The 13,852-nt window shown below is 47.4% G+C and overlaps 1 protein-coding gene across 4 annotated transcripts in view; it reads left to right on the top strand.

The window, feature by feature from the left end:
* CD58 (CD58 molecule) overlaps window positions 1–13,852 on the top strand; it is a 41,484-nt gene that overhangs the window by 24,537 nt on the left and 3,095 nt on the right. The window contains exons 3-6 of one of the 4 annotated variants that reach the window (XM_077767233.1): window positions 2,486–2,752; window positions 9,183–9,266; window positions 12,063–12,099; window positions 13,018–13,138. In XM_077767233.1, the coding sequence (XP_077623359.1) occupies window positions 2,486–2,752; window positions 9,183–9,266; window positions 12,063–12,099; window positions 13,018–13,138 (509 nt within the window). Of the gene's footprint in view, window positions 1–2,485; window positions 2,753–9,182; window positions 9,267–12,062; window positions 12,100–13,017; window positions 13,151–13,852 lie in introns of all 4 variants that reach the window. The other 3 variants (XM_077767240.1, XM_077767249.1, XM_077767251.1) reach the window with 3 other exon arrangements.

Genomic DNA, 13,852 nt, shown 5'->3' with positions numbered 1-13,852 from the left:
CCTCTATTTCCCCTTTCCTCTACCCCTCCCTCTCCCTCCCTCCATCACGCCACTCCCCATGCCCCCATCCCCTCCATCCCTCCGTCCCTCCATCCCTCCAGTATCTGTTCTTACAGAGGGGCCACCTGCGCTTGCTGTGCCTCATCAGATGCTGTGGTTGAGAGGCGAGTGGTGTCTAGCCTGTTCCTTCCAAAGATGCACAGTGTTTTGGGGAAGGGAGCGCCCATGAGGCCCTTCTTTTCAGTTTAGAAAGCGTCAGATGTCATACGAGACCTTGGCCACACTGGGCCCTGGGTCAGAACCTGAAACAGAACGCACGCCGCGCACGCCTCCGCGCCCCCTGCGGTGAGGGGGCCCGGCAATCTGCATTTTCAACAGGTACTCCTGGCGTCTCGGGCACATTAAGGTTTGAGAAAGGCGTCTACGGAGCATTTCCAAGGAACTAGAAAACTCGGTTTCATGCCGCTGAGAAGTGCCCAGGCCGGTTGCAGAGGCCGGCGCGCGAGCACGCAGAATCTGGAAGCATCACCCTGAGTCTCCGCTGTGTCACACAGCTGCCTGGAGCTGCTTCAGGACCCGGCTCCGTGCGCGGGGGGCGGGATGGACCCGAGGAGGCTGACGAGGAAGGATCTGGGCTTTCCAGTGTTGGGTCAAGAGAACAGCCCCTTATCCTTCTGAAGGATATGGGTCTGTTATTTGCAATTTAATTTGGGGAAAGCTTTCCACTGCCTACTTCCGGGCCCCATCTAACAAGCTGTGTGAGCCGATCCAACCTAACAACTGGGGGGAAGTCATGTATGACTCAGGTCTCTACCTGAGTGTGTTACTTAACTGATTGAGAAAGAAGTGTTGAGAAGATGGGAGGGGAGGGGAAGAGGAGTTGAACACTTTCAGGTTTTAGATTATTTTAGATAAATGATTAGAATGTAAGCATTCTTTTGCCTTAGTATCGTTTTTATTTATTTTTTAATGTTTTATTTATTTCTGAGAGAGAGAGACAGCATGAGCAGGGGAGGGTCAGAGAGAGAGGGAGACACAGAATCTGAAGCAGGCTCCAGGCTCTGAGCTAGCCATCAGCACAGAGCCCGACGCGGGGCTCAAACCCACGAACCGTGAGATCATGACCTGGGCCAAAGTCGGATGCTTAACTGACTGAGCCACTCAGGTGCCCTGAAAATATTGTTTTTAAATGGCACCATGGTATTCCATCATCTCGATGAACGTTAATTTGCTTTAATTTGCTTTTTAATAGATACATCATGTTTTGAAATGTTATTATCCAAATGCTACCATGACCATTTTCTGGGTAGTCTATATACTTGTGTGTGTTTTCTCCAGCTTCTTAGGGTTAGTTGTTGCAAAGTAGAGATGCAAGAAGGTATATGAATTAACAAAGAAATGAATGTCTAATGGAATAAACTAGCATTGTGGCTCTTAAGCCATCTTTTTAAAATTTTTTTTAATGTTTATTTATATGAGAGACAGAGCACGAATGGGGGAGGGGCAGAGAGAGATGGAGACAAGAATCTGAAGCAGGCTGCAGGCTCTGAGCTGTCAGCACAGAGCCCTATGTGGGGCTTGAACCCACGAGCTGCAAGATCATGACCTGAGCTGAAGTCGGACGCTTCACTGACTGAGCTGCCCAGGTGCCTTGCTCCTATAGCCAGAAGGGGCCACTTGCTGGAGGAAGGCCTCTAGACCAGCAGGTCCGTGACAGGTGACATCCCTACTCTGCTTATCAGCAGGGCCCGCCCACACTATCACTCCACCATGTGTTTTGCAAACACTCTTCAGTCCTATGTCTTTTGGAATTAAACATTTTTAGGTTTTAGAAAGGTAGTATTAACTCTTTCCTCTAGGCATGTTACAAAGCACCTACTTAGTTCGGGGGACCGCCCCATACTCAGGCACATGAATATTCTTAGAACAACAAGATAATGAATATTTGAAGTGAGTGAGAAAAATAAAAACGAATCCTTTCTATTCAGATCAGGGTTTGCAGCTCTGAGACTCTGCTACTATCTTGTGTAAAATCTAGCTTTCTGAATTAAGGATAAGGGATGTGGTGCTTGTATATAGTGTGCATGTGAGCAGATAGGCCTGACCCCGTCGAAGAGAGAATCTGCTCCCCTGGGTGCTCAAGGAAGGCGGTCCACTTGCCTTTTCAAGCTTCTAAGGAAGTCAGGGGCTCCTCAAACATTTGGAGAAGATGAGTCGGAATGTTACAGAGACAGGGGCGCCTGGTGGCTCAGTCGGTTGGGCGTCCGACTTCGGCTCAGGTCATGATCTCATGGTTCGTGGGTTTGGGCCCCGCGTCGGGCTCCGTGCTGACAGCCAGCTCAGAGCCTGGAGCCTGTTTCGGATTCTGTGTCTCTCTCTCTCTGACCCTTGCCTGCTCTTGCTGTCTCTCTCTCAGACATAAATAAAACACTAAAAGTTTTTTTTAAAAAAAATGTTACAGAGACATTACATTTCTCTCTTCCAGAGCCTCTTCCGTCTCCAACACTAAATTGCTCAGCCACTCCTGAAAAAGACATTGTGGTCAGCTGCATGGTCCCCGAGTCCTATAGCAGATACAGGAAACTTGTAAATTACTCATGGAACTGCTTCTCGGCACAGTGTCAGAATAGGTCCAATTCATCGGAAGTTATTATTGGGCGGGAAGCTGATCTGTCACAGGAAATACAATGTATCATCAGCGACCCACTGTCCAGACAGACCTCATCACTGCGTTTGGCAACCTGTGTCCAAGGTGAGTACATAGCCCAGGGCGTTGCGGCCAAGGTACCGTGTACAAGTGGGTTCCAGGGGCCACTGGTGGCTTGTGAGTTTCAAACCACAGAGGTGATGGCGGACATACGTTCCACAAATTTGATAGGTACGAGACGTTTCCACAGACACTCCGTTATAACCTAGAGCTGACGTAGTTTAGCCCTTTCTGTGTCAAGCAGCATTCTAATACATTTGTTAACTAATTCAGTCCTCACACAAATGGATGGGTTGGGTGTCAGTAATGCTTTCTTTAGGTTTCATGGGGAGAAACCAAGACGAAGGGAGTTTAGTTTGATGGCCGAAGATCAACAGCTAGAAAAGGACAGAGCCTGGCTTGGCGATCAGGCCATGTGGCCATCAGCCCTTGCTCTTAACTGTTCACAGCACCGCTTTATAATTTCTTAATAACCACTGGGTTCTTAGAGGTTGCATGCCTGCTGCAAAGAGTGTGCATTTGATACATCTGTCGAGGCTAACCCTCCATGGCAGTGTCTCTTGCCTGTACTCCTTTTATTTTGCTTAACGTGTACACTTGTAACATGCAGTTTTTATTATCCGCCCTCTACAATATGCCCCTGGTTCACAGACAAAAGGATCAGTGATTTGAAAGTGGTTCATTAAAACATAAAAGAAGAGAGGAAAAGAGCAACCGCTAGAATTCAGAATAATACTCCTAATTGTAAATGGGATTCTGGGGCAAATACAAAATATAAGCTGCCTTGGGCCAGGATGGGGTGATTCTGTGACTCCCTTTTTTTTTTTTTTTTTTTGGAAGAAGCAACTGAAACAGAACAAGGCAATTCATAAATCTAATGATTATACAGAACATGAATTATATCTGATTCTTGAGCCATTTTCCCCAAGTCTCCCATGTATTGTCCTTTCTGAAATTTGTCAAATAACGATGCGGCGGCATTAAGGTAATGCTATCACTTTCGGACAAAGCAGCACGACTTCTCAGGTAAAACAAACGCGTACTTCCAGACAGAATGCACAGTGAGTCCCAGTTCGTAACTGATGGTTGTGGCCCTTAAAGACCAAGAAAAGACCAGACCCACAGAGGGGCCACGCAGAGTGGCACCCTGTGCACAAGTCACACGACCGTGCAGATTTGCAGGCCGGCTGCAAAGTCAATGACATTGTCATGCTTGGTGCCAGCGTTGCTGTTACGTCCACCTGGTGGGTGTCGCGTGCTCTCCTGGGCGACAGTGTGGAAACGCAGCCTGTGTGCTAGCACGTAGTTGTGGGAACAAAACACAAAGCCGGTGTGCTTTTTCAGCTTTGGTGTGTGTTTAAGGCACATCACCCACAGGAGAAAAAAAGGATTTTATGCAGAACGAACCAGCAAGTTGAAATCTTGCAAAGCTTCGCATGTCCCAAGCATCAAATACTTTGGTGGAAATGATTTCTGAATAAGAGCCTCTATAGAATTGTATGGAATACTTTAAGGAAATTTCCAGCATTTTGCCCTTGCATTAGGTTTTCATTTAACCTTTACCATTAGAACTGAATGCCGTGAGCTGCCCTTCCCTGTAGATCCCTTCAGAAAAGATTGTCATGAATTCATCCCTCTCATCGATGGGATATAATATTGCTGATTTGCAGACAAAGCCTTTTTGTTATTAAATAATGATGATTTCATCCTTCTTTTACATTTCCACCCCAAACTGATAGTTCACACCGCATTATGGAATTTGAAAGTGTGAGAAATACTGCCTGATAGTTCCTAGGTCATCTAAATCCTGGAGTAGTGCTGATGTCTGGAGCCCACAAAACAAATGATGAAGGACCTTTTTCTTTCCCCCTACATCTGGGGCCCGAACATTATGATCTAAATGGTTCTTTACAACAATAAATATCTCTCTCTCTCTCTCTCTCTCTGTCACCATGGATGATTTTTGAATACTTTTCTGCAGGGTTGCATGCATGATAACAGATAGAAATTCACATGGATGTAACGGTTAAATACCGAGTCTTTCTTTTCTTACGTGCTGATGTTTTAAATCTAGACGTTCACACTTGATGGATGAAACATAGTAACTCACACTCACCAGCCTGCTGCCCCACCCNGACCAGAGTTGTTATTTGCCTTTTGAGAGTGAAGAGACAGGTTCAGCCGGTGGGGTGACTTCCCCAATTTCACTTATGTAATGCAGATAGAATTAAGATTTAGGTCTTTGAATTCTGGAGGTTGTTTGTTTCTCTTTTTCCCATGACCTCATCCTGATTCTGTGTCTTAGAATAAGTCAAATTAAGAAAAATAATAATGGATTCCTTATTATTGGCTGGGATTGGCTGGTAAAAACCATACCATGTGGAATGGTGGTACACACTATGGGGAGCCTATAGTGCCAGGGATGAGGTTTCTTCAATAAGTAAATTATAGGGGGACCTGGGTGGCTCAGTCGGTTAAGTGTCCAACTTCGGCTCAGGTCATGATTTCAAGGTTTGGGGATTCGAGCCCCACATCGGACACTGTGCTGACAGCTCAGAGCCTGGAGCCTGCTTCATATTCAGTGTCTCCCTCTCTCTCTGCCCCTCCCCTGCTCGTGCTCTCTCTCTCTCTTTCTTTCAGAAATCCATAAACATTAAAAAAGAATGTTTAAAAAACAAGTAAATTATAAGGGGAAGAAAAACAGAGGTAATGGGGAGCTTAGAGATTAAAGACCTTTAAGAAGCCTATAATTCATTGCAATACATGGGCCTTGTTTGATCCTGATTCAGAGGAAAATGAAAAAAAACAGGAGAGATGTTAGCGGTGACTGCATATTTGATTATACTAAGCGCTAAATTATTTTTTTAATTTAAGCGCATGATAAAGGCATGGTTATGTTTTACACATAATCCTTATCTTTTGGAAATATGTACTGAAATGTTTATAGCTTAAAAATTGTGCCCCCTGGAGCTAAACAGGGATTCCTGTCTCTACCTGCATCGCAGTAAATGGGAAGGGAGAAGGGTAGAGGCCAGTCCTTCCTTTTATTTATTTATTTATTTTTAATATTCTTTTAGTTTTTGAGAGAGTGCCAACAGGGGAGGGGCAGAGAGAAGGGGACAGAGAATCTGAAGCGGGCTCTGCGCTAACAGGCTGATGGCAGTGAGCCCGACGCGGGGCTCGAATTCATGAGCCTCGAGATCATGACCTAAGCCAAAGTCAGACACTCAGCCAATGGAGCCACCCAAGCGCCCCTCGGTCCTTCCCTTTAAAGCCCCACCCAATGTGGCATGCATGACTTCCAGGGCCACCCACTTGGCCAGATGGTGGTCACGGCCATGGCTGCTGGGGGAGGCTGGGAAATGTCCTCCTCAGCAGGCTGGCCATGCACCCATTTAAAACACAAGGGTCCTATTACCAAAGGAAAACAGGGAGGTTGGGTGCTGGGAGCCCATCGGTGTTTCTACCACAATGAATATAACCTTTATCATTTTAAAATGGAGACAAAATGAGAAAAATTGAAAGACTGATATAAATAGTAGATACAAGGAGACGTTCTCGCTTTTTTGAACCTCACCGGTCATCTCCTGTCCTCCACGGGGCCTCTGCTCCTAGTTTAGAAATTCTGGGTCTCAGCCAGAGGCCGTGGTGTCTTGAAGGACCGTGGTAGTGGCAGACTTTGGGAGAAGTGGTTCGGGTCAGGGCACATCGCCACAAGGAATTGCTAATGGTTCGAGTGGGGGAGAAGGGTCCCTGATAAGACGTGTGCAGATGACCCCACCGAGACTGGAGCGTGGAGTGGCGGTATAAGTAAGTTTGATTTGGGACATGTTGTTTCAGGTGCCTGTCGGATTCTGAACGGAGATGTCATAGAAGACGCTTTGATTTATGAGTCTAGGTTTCTGGCAAATAGCATTGGAGAAATAAGTTTGGGGAGAACCAGCCTGTAGTCGGAATTTAAAGCCGTAGGGCCAGATGAGATCACCTGCTGAGCAGATAGGACAGAGCACTGGACTCGGCATCTAGAGGGCTGTTGAGAGGAAGAGGGCCCGGCAAGGGAGACAAAAATAGGCCACCAGGGAGGCAGGAAGAAGACTCCAGCATCGTGGCATCCCAGGAGCCATGTGAAGCAGGAGTTAGCACCTGTCCATGCAGCGACAGGTCATGAAGGACGAGGAGAATGGGAGAAAGGGTTTGGGAAGGGACTGAATCCAGTAGAATTAGATTCAGCAGTTCAAAAAAAATTCTTTTTTTTAAATGTTTTATTTATTTCTGAGAGAGAGACACACAGCTTGAAGGGGAGGGACAGAGAGAGAGGGAGGGAGACATAGAATCAGAAGCAGGCTCCAGGCTCCAAGCTGTCAGCAGAGCCCAACACGGGGCTTGAACCCACAAACCGCGAGATCATGCCCTGAGCCGAAGTCAGACGCTTAACCGACTGAGCCACCCTGGTGCCCTGAAAAAATTCTTTTAAGGTATCAAGTGGCTTAAAAATATAGATGACTTCTATGGAAACCAACTTCACAATAAACTATTTAAAAATATATGTATATATAGATGACTTCTTTCACATTAAAAAAAAAAAATCCAAGGTAGACAGCCCTGGGCATATTGCTGCTTAATGAGGTCAGAGACCCAGGAACAGCCCAACTACCTTCCACCTCCCCCCCACCCCCACTGTTTCAGGCAGGAAGATCCAGAAAGGGGAGACTTTGGAAAAATACCACACAGCCCGTCTTACATCTCATTACCCAACACTTAGTCACGGCAGCAAACCTAGCTGCCAGAAAGGCTGAGAAATTAATCCTTTGGTTGAGTGTTAGTATGGCCAGCTGAAAATCTGAATTCTGTTCCTAGAGAGGGGAGAATGGATATGGGGGGGTGGGTAACTAGCAGTTTCTGGCCAGGGGCCTCTCAAGTCAAACCAATAAGTGACTTCCTGTTAGTTCTAACCCATCTCTGTTCCTACTACAAAGAAAGGGTGTGGGCTCTACACATTCTCCGTCTTCCTTTATCCACTCGCTTTCTTTCTTGGCTCCCTTCTCCCTTCCCATTTGTGGGTGCCGTCAGGGACCCCAGCCTGCCCTTACCAGTGCACTGTCATCATTTTGCCATAGCCTTAAGTACTCTGCCTTTGGGTTTTTAGTAGCTGGGTAGGGTCCACCCTGTGAACGCCATCCTTTTCAATTGAGGACACTTAGGTCATTTTCGCTTTTTGATATCGTAAGGAAAGCTGCGGTAAATGTCTTGGTGCCTTTTTTTTGGAGGCAGAGGAGGGGCACATCACTGACAGCTTCTGCAGGTGAGCACCTTAGAAATGGAATTGCAAGGTCAAAGGATGTTAGGAGAGAGCCAGTAGCATCTACTCCATAGGGTGACGGTAATAGCTAATAGCTGTTCTCCGGTCAGTCAGTGCTCCCAACTGCCCTCTGAAATAGGCACACTCATCCGTCCCATTTACCTCTTGAGAAAACTGAGGCACTGAAAGGTTAATATTGAGTACTCTCTCAATATTGTAATGGTTCAGGGAGACTGTGGGCATATCACTGAGTACACTGTCTGGCTACTTTATGACAAATGTTTTTACTTAAGGTTCATTAGGCTCTAGAGCCAAAGTGCCTTACTGAACACATGGTGCTGAGTTCAGCCTCCACAGGCAACGTGGAATGGCCTAAAAACAAAACTTCTAATGCCATATTTGCATCTTTTAATAAATAACACTGGGCTTGTAACCTATCAACTTTGTGCACGTAAGTTTATTTAGAAATACAGTCGATTCTCTTTATTCGTGGTAGTTCTGTTTCATAAAGTCACTGTGGATACGGAATTAGTGAATACTGAATGTTGCTTCTGGGAGATGCACGGTTAGGTTTCCTGCAAGCTTCTGGTCATACATTTTGGCAAGAAATCAATAAACAGCCTTGCTGTGTGTGTGTGTTTCTATTTAAAGACCCCTGATTTAACATACACTGTTGACTCGTGAACTGTGGATTCACGGCTGACAAGCACTGTGACTTAGGCCTAAATGAAGCTAATGGAAGACACACATTTTCTCTGGAAGGCACGTCCCAACCTTCTTGCACTTGGGAACACTAGACAGCACTTCAGCACTACGTTCAGGGCCATTGTAGACAATGAAATAGCCAAAAAGACACCCACAAAAGCAAACACAAAAATGTGAAAAGCGTGGCACTGGAAAGACCCGGAGTAGGAGAGAGGCAACAGGAAGGCAGAGCGCAGCCTTGTTCGGCCTCAGCCAGCGAGGTGTGCACCTGACAATAATTTGATTTTTCCCCATTCTGCTGCACGTGCTTTCCAGGGACCATGAATGGGCTGTGAGTATTGATTTGGGGACTACAGATACATTTAGCAAGTATGTAGATTGCAGCTATGGAGTCTGCAAATAAGGAGAATCAACTGTCTCCTGTTTTGATCAGTCCAGCTAATTGTATTTCTTTTTTTTTTCTTTTGACAGATAATTCAAGGGTCCATTTTATGATTATACCAGCAGTATTCTTGGTGGTGATACTGGTAGTGGGTTTTTTGCTGTATGGCAAGGGTATGTATACCTTCTCTTTAAAAAAAATGAGTTTTGTGGCACCTGGGTGTGTCAATCCATTAAGCATCTTGATTTCGGCTCAGGTCTTAATCTCACTGTTTGCGAGATCGAGCCCGTGTTGGGCTCTGTGCTGATAGTCTGGAGCCTGCTTGGATGCTTGGAATTCTCTCTCTCTCTCTCTCTCTCTCTCTGCCCCTTCCCCTTTTTCTCTATGCCTCTCTCTTTCTCTGTCTCTCAAAACTAACTAAATAAATAACAAAATAAATAAGTAAGCGTTAAAAAATAAGTTTTCAAGTTTGAATTGGTTTTTCACAGGCCAGAAAATTAACAGTTTGGAAATTAAAACAAAGTTTGAAACTGTAGGAATTTTGAAAGAAACAAAGCTTTTTGTTTTCTTTTGTTTTACTTGCTGCCTAAGGGTGTGCCAGGTTTCCCAAGGTTTGGCATTACCTTAAGGTGAAATGAATCCTTAGGCCATCGAGAGCTTTACAGAAGTGGGAAGCCAGCCAAATATTCCACATGGTCTGTTTCAACACATGTTCTACTTCTGGTCTCCCAGCTGGCTTTCGTAAAAGGCCCCTTGCCCTTGGCTGCCAGGGCTGCCATTTCCATGTCTTCTAGCCCAGAAGGAGGTGCCAGGTAGGAGGAAGCGGTTGTTGAGTGTGGGTGACTTAGAGTGGGTGATCACAATCTGGTATTGCCTGCGTTCCCCTCCTGAGCCTTCCTGAGCCCTCTAGAGATTGTGGGCCAGCCTAGCAGGCCATCTGTATGCCCCGGAGAACCGGTGACCTGTGCACATCCGGTTCTTTCCTGGTGACGAAAAGCCCGTCCCCAAGCCCCAGAGGACACTAACCAGGCTGTAAATGTGAAGAGGAGATGTTCTTGAAGCCCCGACACCTTCCATATCTGCTTTTGCCAGAAGGCTGTTTGCAAGACCGATTTGCCACTACCCCAGGGAATGCTGAGGAGCAAGCTATCAGCCAGGTGATGGCACATAGGACTCACGTCATTTCACATTCAGGTCAGGGAACAAGTTTGCCAACTTAGGTGTCGGGTTCCCTAGACTTGCTCTGTTGAGTATGTTAGGCGTTAGCCACATGTAGTGGCTTAAATATCAAATTTCATCAATTACATTTAATTTAAAATTCCTTTCTTAATTTGCACTATCCACCTGTTAAGTGCTTGGTATCTACATGGAGCTGGCGGCTACTGTAATCGGGCCAGATAGAGGATGCCATCATTGCAGGAAGTTCCATAAGTCAGTGCTGACCTTCAGTACCGTCGGCATGTTGCCTCCAGAATATGATTTCCCAGGGGTACCGTCTCCATGTTATAGGTAGCAAATACCATGAAGACCCCAAGGCAATAGATTACTAGTCAGTTGATTCTCCTCTAAATAAGAGATAAAAATCAGGTCAAGAAAGTTTTGAGTCTTTGTTACCAGTGAGTAAAATACTTGGGGAGCTCAAATGTGCTCTTAAGAAAGTTATTTTTGGGGGCGCCTGGGTAGCTCAGTTAGCTGAGCGTCCGATTTTGGCTCAGGTCATGATCTCACGGGTCTGTGAGTTCGAGCCCTGTGTTGGGCTCTGTGCTGACAGCTCAGAGCCTGGAGCCTGCTTTGGATTCTGTCTCCCTCTCTCTGCCCCTCCCTTGTTCTTTCTTGCTCTCTCTTTCTCTCTCTCAAACTAAATAAACATTAAAAAAAAGAAAAGAAAGTTATTTCCAATACCCAATAGCAGCACTGTTATTCATGATCTCCTTGACAGATTGGCCCCCAGAAACTAAAGTCAGTTTCCACTCAGAGTTGTTGCAGCTCGGTTACCAGAACACCTGAACCAAAGAATGATGGCACTAAGTGTCCATATCATTCCAAAATGGTTGATTTAACTTAAAAAAAAAAAAAGTCTATTCCATGGAGGGGAAATTACTCCTGTGATCAGTGCCGACAGCACTCGATAACCCAAAAAGAAGTTGTCTTGAAGAAAGACCTCAGCTGGCTTCACAGCCCTAAAGCCATACATGGGCAAAGGGTGGGGCATTGGCCTAGAACCTTCTGAGGGGCCCATTGAACGTAAGCAGTAGTGGGTCACAGCTGACCAACACCACGGCCATTGGCATGACTCCAGATGAGGGCTAATGCCTTTTACGGAAGGAGGGGGCCTTTTATGGAAGCCATGTGTGCGTGTGTGGAAGCCATAACTTAACGTCCCAAACCGTGCCGTCCAAAATGGTGGCCATGAGCCACATGTGGCTGTTGAACCCTTGAAATGTGGGAGTCCAAACTGAGACGTGCTGTAAATACAAACTACACACTGGGTCTATAAGACTTGGGATTGAAAAGAGGATGTGAAGTATCTCATTAGTAATGTTTGTACTGACTACATGTGAGTGATAATATCTCTTATATATTGGGCTCCTCAATCAAATACACTCTGAGCAGTAGTTTCACCCAGTTCTTTTGACTTTGAACTGCGGCTCCTAAAATTTTCAAATTACCCGTGTGGCTCCCGTATCCCTGGGTGGTGCCGGCCCGTCATCTGTAGTCTCATGCAAGAGCTGCTGTAGAGATCCTTATTCGTTAACAGTTTGGGGGTTTGTTTTTCTATCACCTGATGGCCAGTTGGGGAACGGCCCTCTGGAGTACCTCTGTGGTTAGTTTGATTGAAGCATTTAGGAGAGCAGCCTGACAAGGTTTAGAGTTTTCCAGATTCGGGTCTCGATCAGACGGCCAGTACCTCCGGATTTCAGCTTTTCTTTTCAGCCCTGTTACTAAGATGGAAATGTCTTCATTTGTAGATCATCTGAAATGTTGTGGAGAAAGAGCCAGAACCGAGTAAGTACCCTGTAGACTGTGTGGGGCTGGGAGGAGGGGCGTGAATTGTAGGTCGTGTCCCAGAACTGAACAGCCCTGGTGCAGAGTGCCTGCTACATGGGAACCACGTGCTGTGTACCTGACATTCGCCTCAAGTGCACACATCCACAGAGGCATTAACCACGGGTCCTTAAGCACCTCCGTGCATGTGAGGAGGTATCATCACCACCTGCTTAGGGACAGCGACAGTGAGAAGGCGGGTCCTGTTGCCAAGTGGCCAAGCTGGGATTGACTCCACGGGGTAAACCGTTAGCCTCCCGCTCCCGTCCCCAGAGAATAGGACCGAGCATTGGGTTTACTTCCGGAGCCAGGGTCAGAGCTGGGCCTGCATCATGAGCAAAAGATGGGATCCAGATGTAGTTGACAGCAGCGATGTTGCCTGAGTCGCCCGAAGGAAGTTCCAGAAGGGCCCCTGTCCCCCGCCAGATCCTTGGCGGTCAGGAAGAGGGGCCCAGGAGCTGGACTTCAGAGGGCGATGGGGAGAGGCAAGGATCAGGGCTGTGAAGGGCGGGAGAGAGAGTGACAGGTCATCTTCTCTGGGGCAGCGAATGTCGGTGGAGAGAGGAAGATGGGGCTGGACCGGCATTTGGGCCAAGCGAGGGTATTAAGAGTGGCCAAGAGGTCTGTAACGTCTCCTTCCGGGAGGCCACGGAGGATTTCTGAGCAGAGCTACACTGCAGGCACAGCCCTCCTCTGGCACGGCCTAGGCGTTCATAGACCAGCGGGAGGGCACGGGGCCGCTGGTTAGCCAGTAGATGACACAGTCCAGCTGAGTGGAGAGGGCCCGAATCAAGGTGGTCGCGGTGGAGATGCGTGTGGAGGGCCAGGGGTGGAAGGAGGTGGGGAGGTCACACTCGTGAACGTTTCCCTTGCTTGCAGGCTCCCGGGGGTCCTCTGCCCGCCCACCCCGCCGTCACGGGCCTCAGACCAGTCACTTCCACTGTCTCTGCCTCAGTCGTCTCATGTGGGAAATGGGCATAACGAAGGTGGAGAAATCAGAGTAAGAGTGTAGGTACTAATAGCATAGAAATAACAATCTGTGTAACCAAGGTAATGAAAATAATAAAATGCTTAGGACAAGTGACTGGCCCAGAATGGTAGTTAATAAGTGTTATCGTGTCATCATGGTTATGAATTTTATTGTTGTTTGAGAAAGAAGCCAGAAGTGACAGGAATGCTGACGCTCTGTGCCCAGAAGCCGGCAGCACTGCCAGGCATAGCAGAGGAATCAGACAGGGCTTTTGTTGGGGAAGGTGAGTCTGTGCCATGGCTGGCTGTGTTTGGGGTGTGGGCACAGCACTTGGGTGTGAGGCCTGGCACTACCAGCAGAAGTAGCTTCAGGGGCTGGGGCTGGGGCTGCACATCGGAGCTCGTCTTCATCAGGGCAGGAACTGATGCCCTGACGTCTGAGGTCCTTGAGAAAGACAAGCTCAAGGCCTGTGGGTGGCGGGTAGAGGTAGAGGAGCGGGGNAGGACCTTTGGTTTGGTTAAGTGAGTTTACGATTTTCAAGAAAGCCACTGGGTCAGCGGTTGGCGTGGGAATGGGGCGGGACCACTGTGCAGCAGTGGGTACCTGTGTGCGGGAGGGCCCTTGGGCCCTGAAGTTGGCTTCCACCCCAGCTGTGGGGCAGGACATGCCCAGCCCACCAGGGAAGCCGGCTGTGGCAGGAGGCCGGCTCTGTGAGCTGCAGGTGCAGGCTGGGCAGGGGCAGCG

The sequence above is a fragment of the Crocuta crocuta genome, unplaced genomic scaffold (genome assembly GCF_008692635.1).
Source record: "Crocuta crocuta isolate KB4526 unplaced genomic scaffold, BGI_CrCroc_1.0 scaffold180, whole genome shotgun sequence".
Lineage (NCBI taxonomy): Eukaryota > Metazoa > Chordata > Mammalia > Carnivora > Hyaenidae > Crocuta > Crocuta crocuta.
This window is presented reverse-complemented; position numbering and strand designations above follow the sequence as displayed.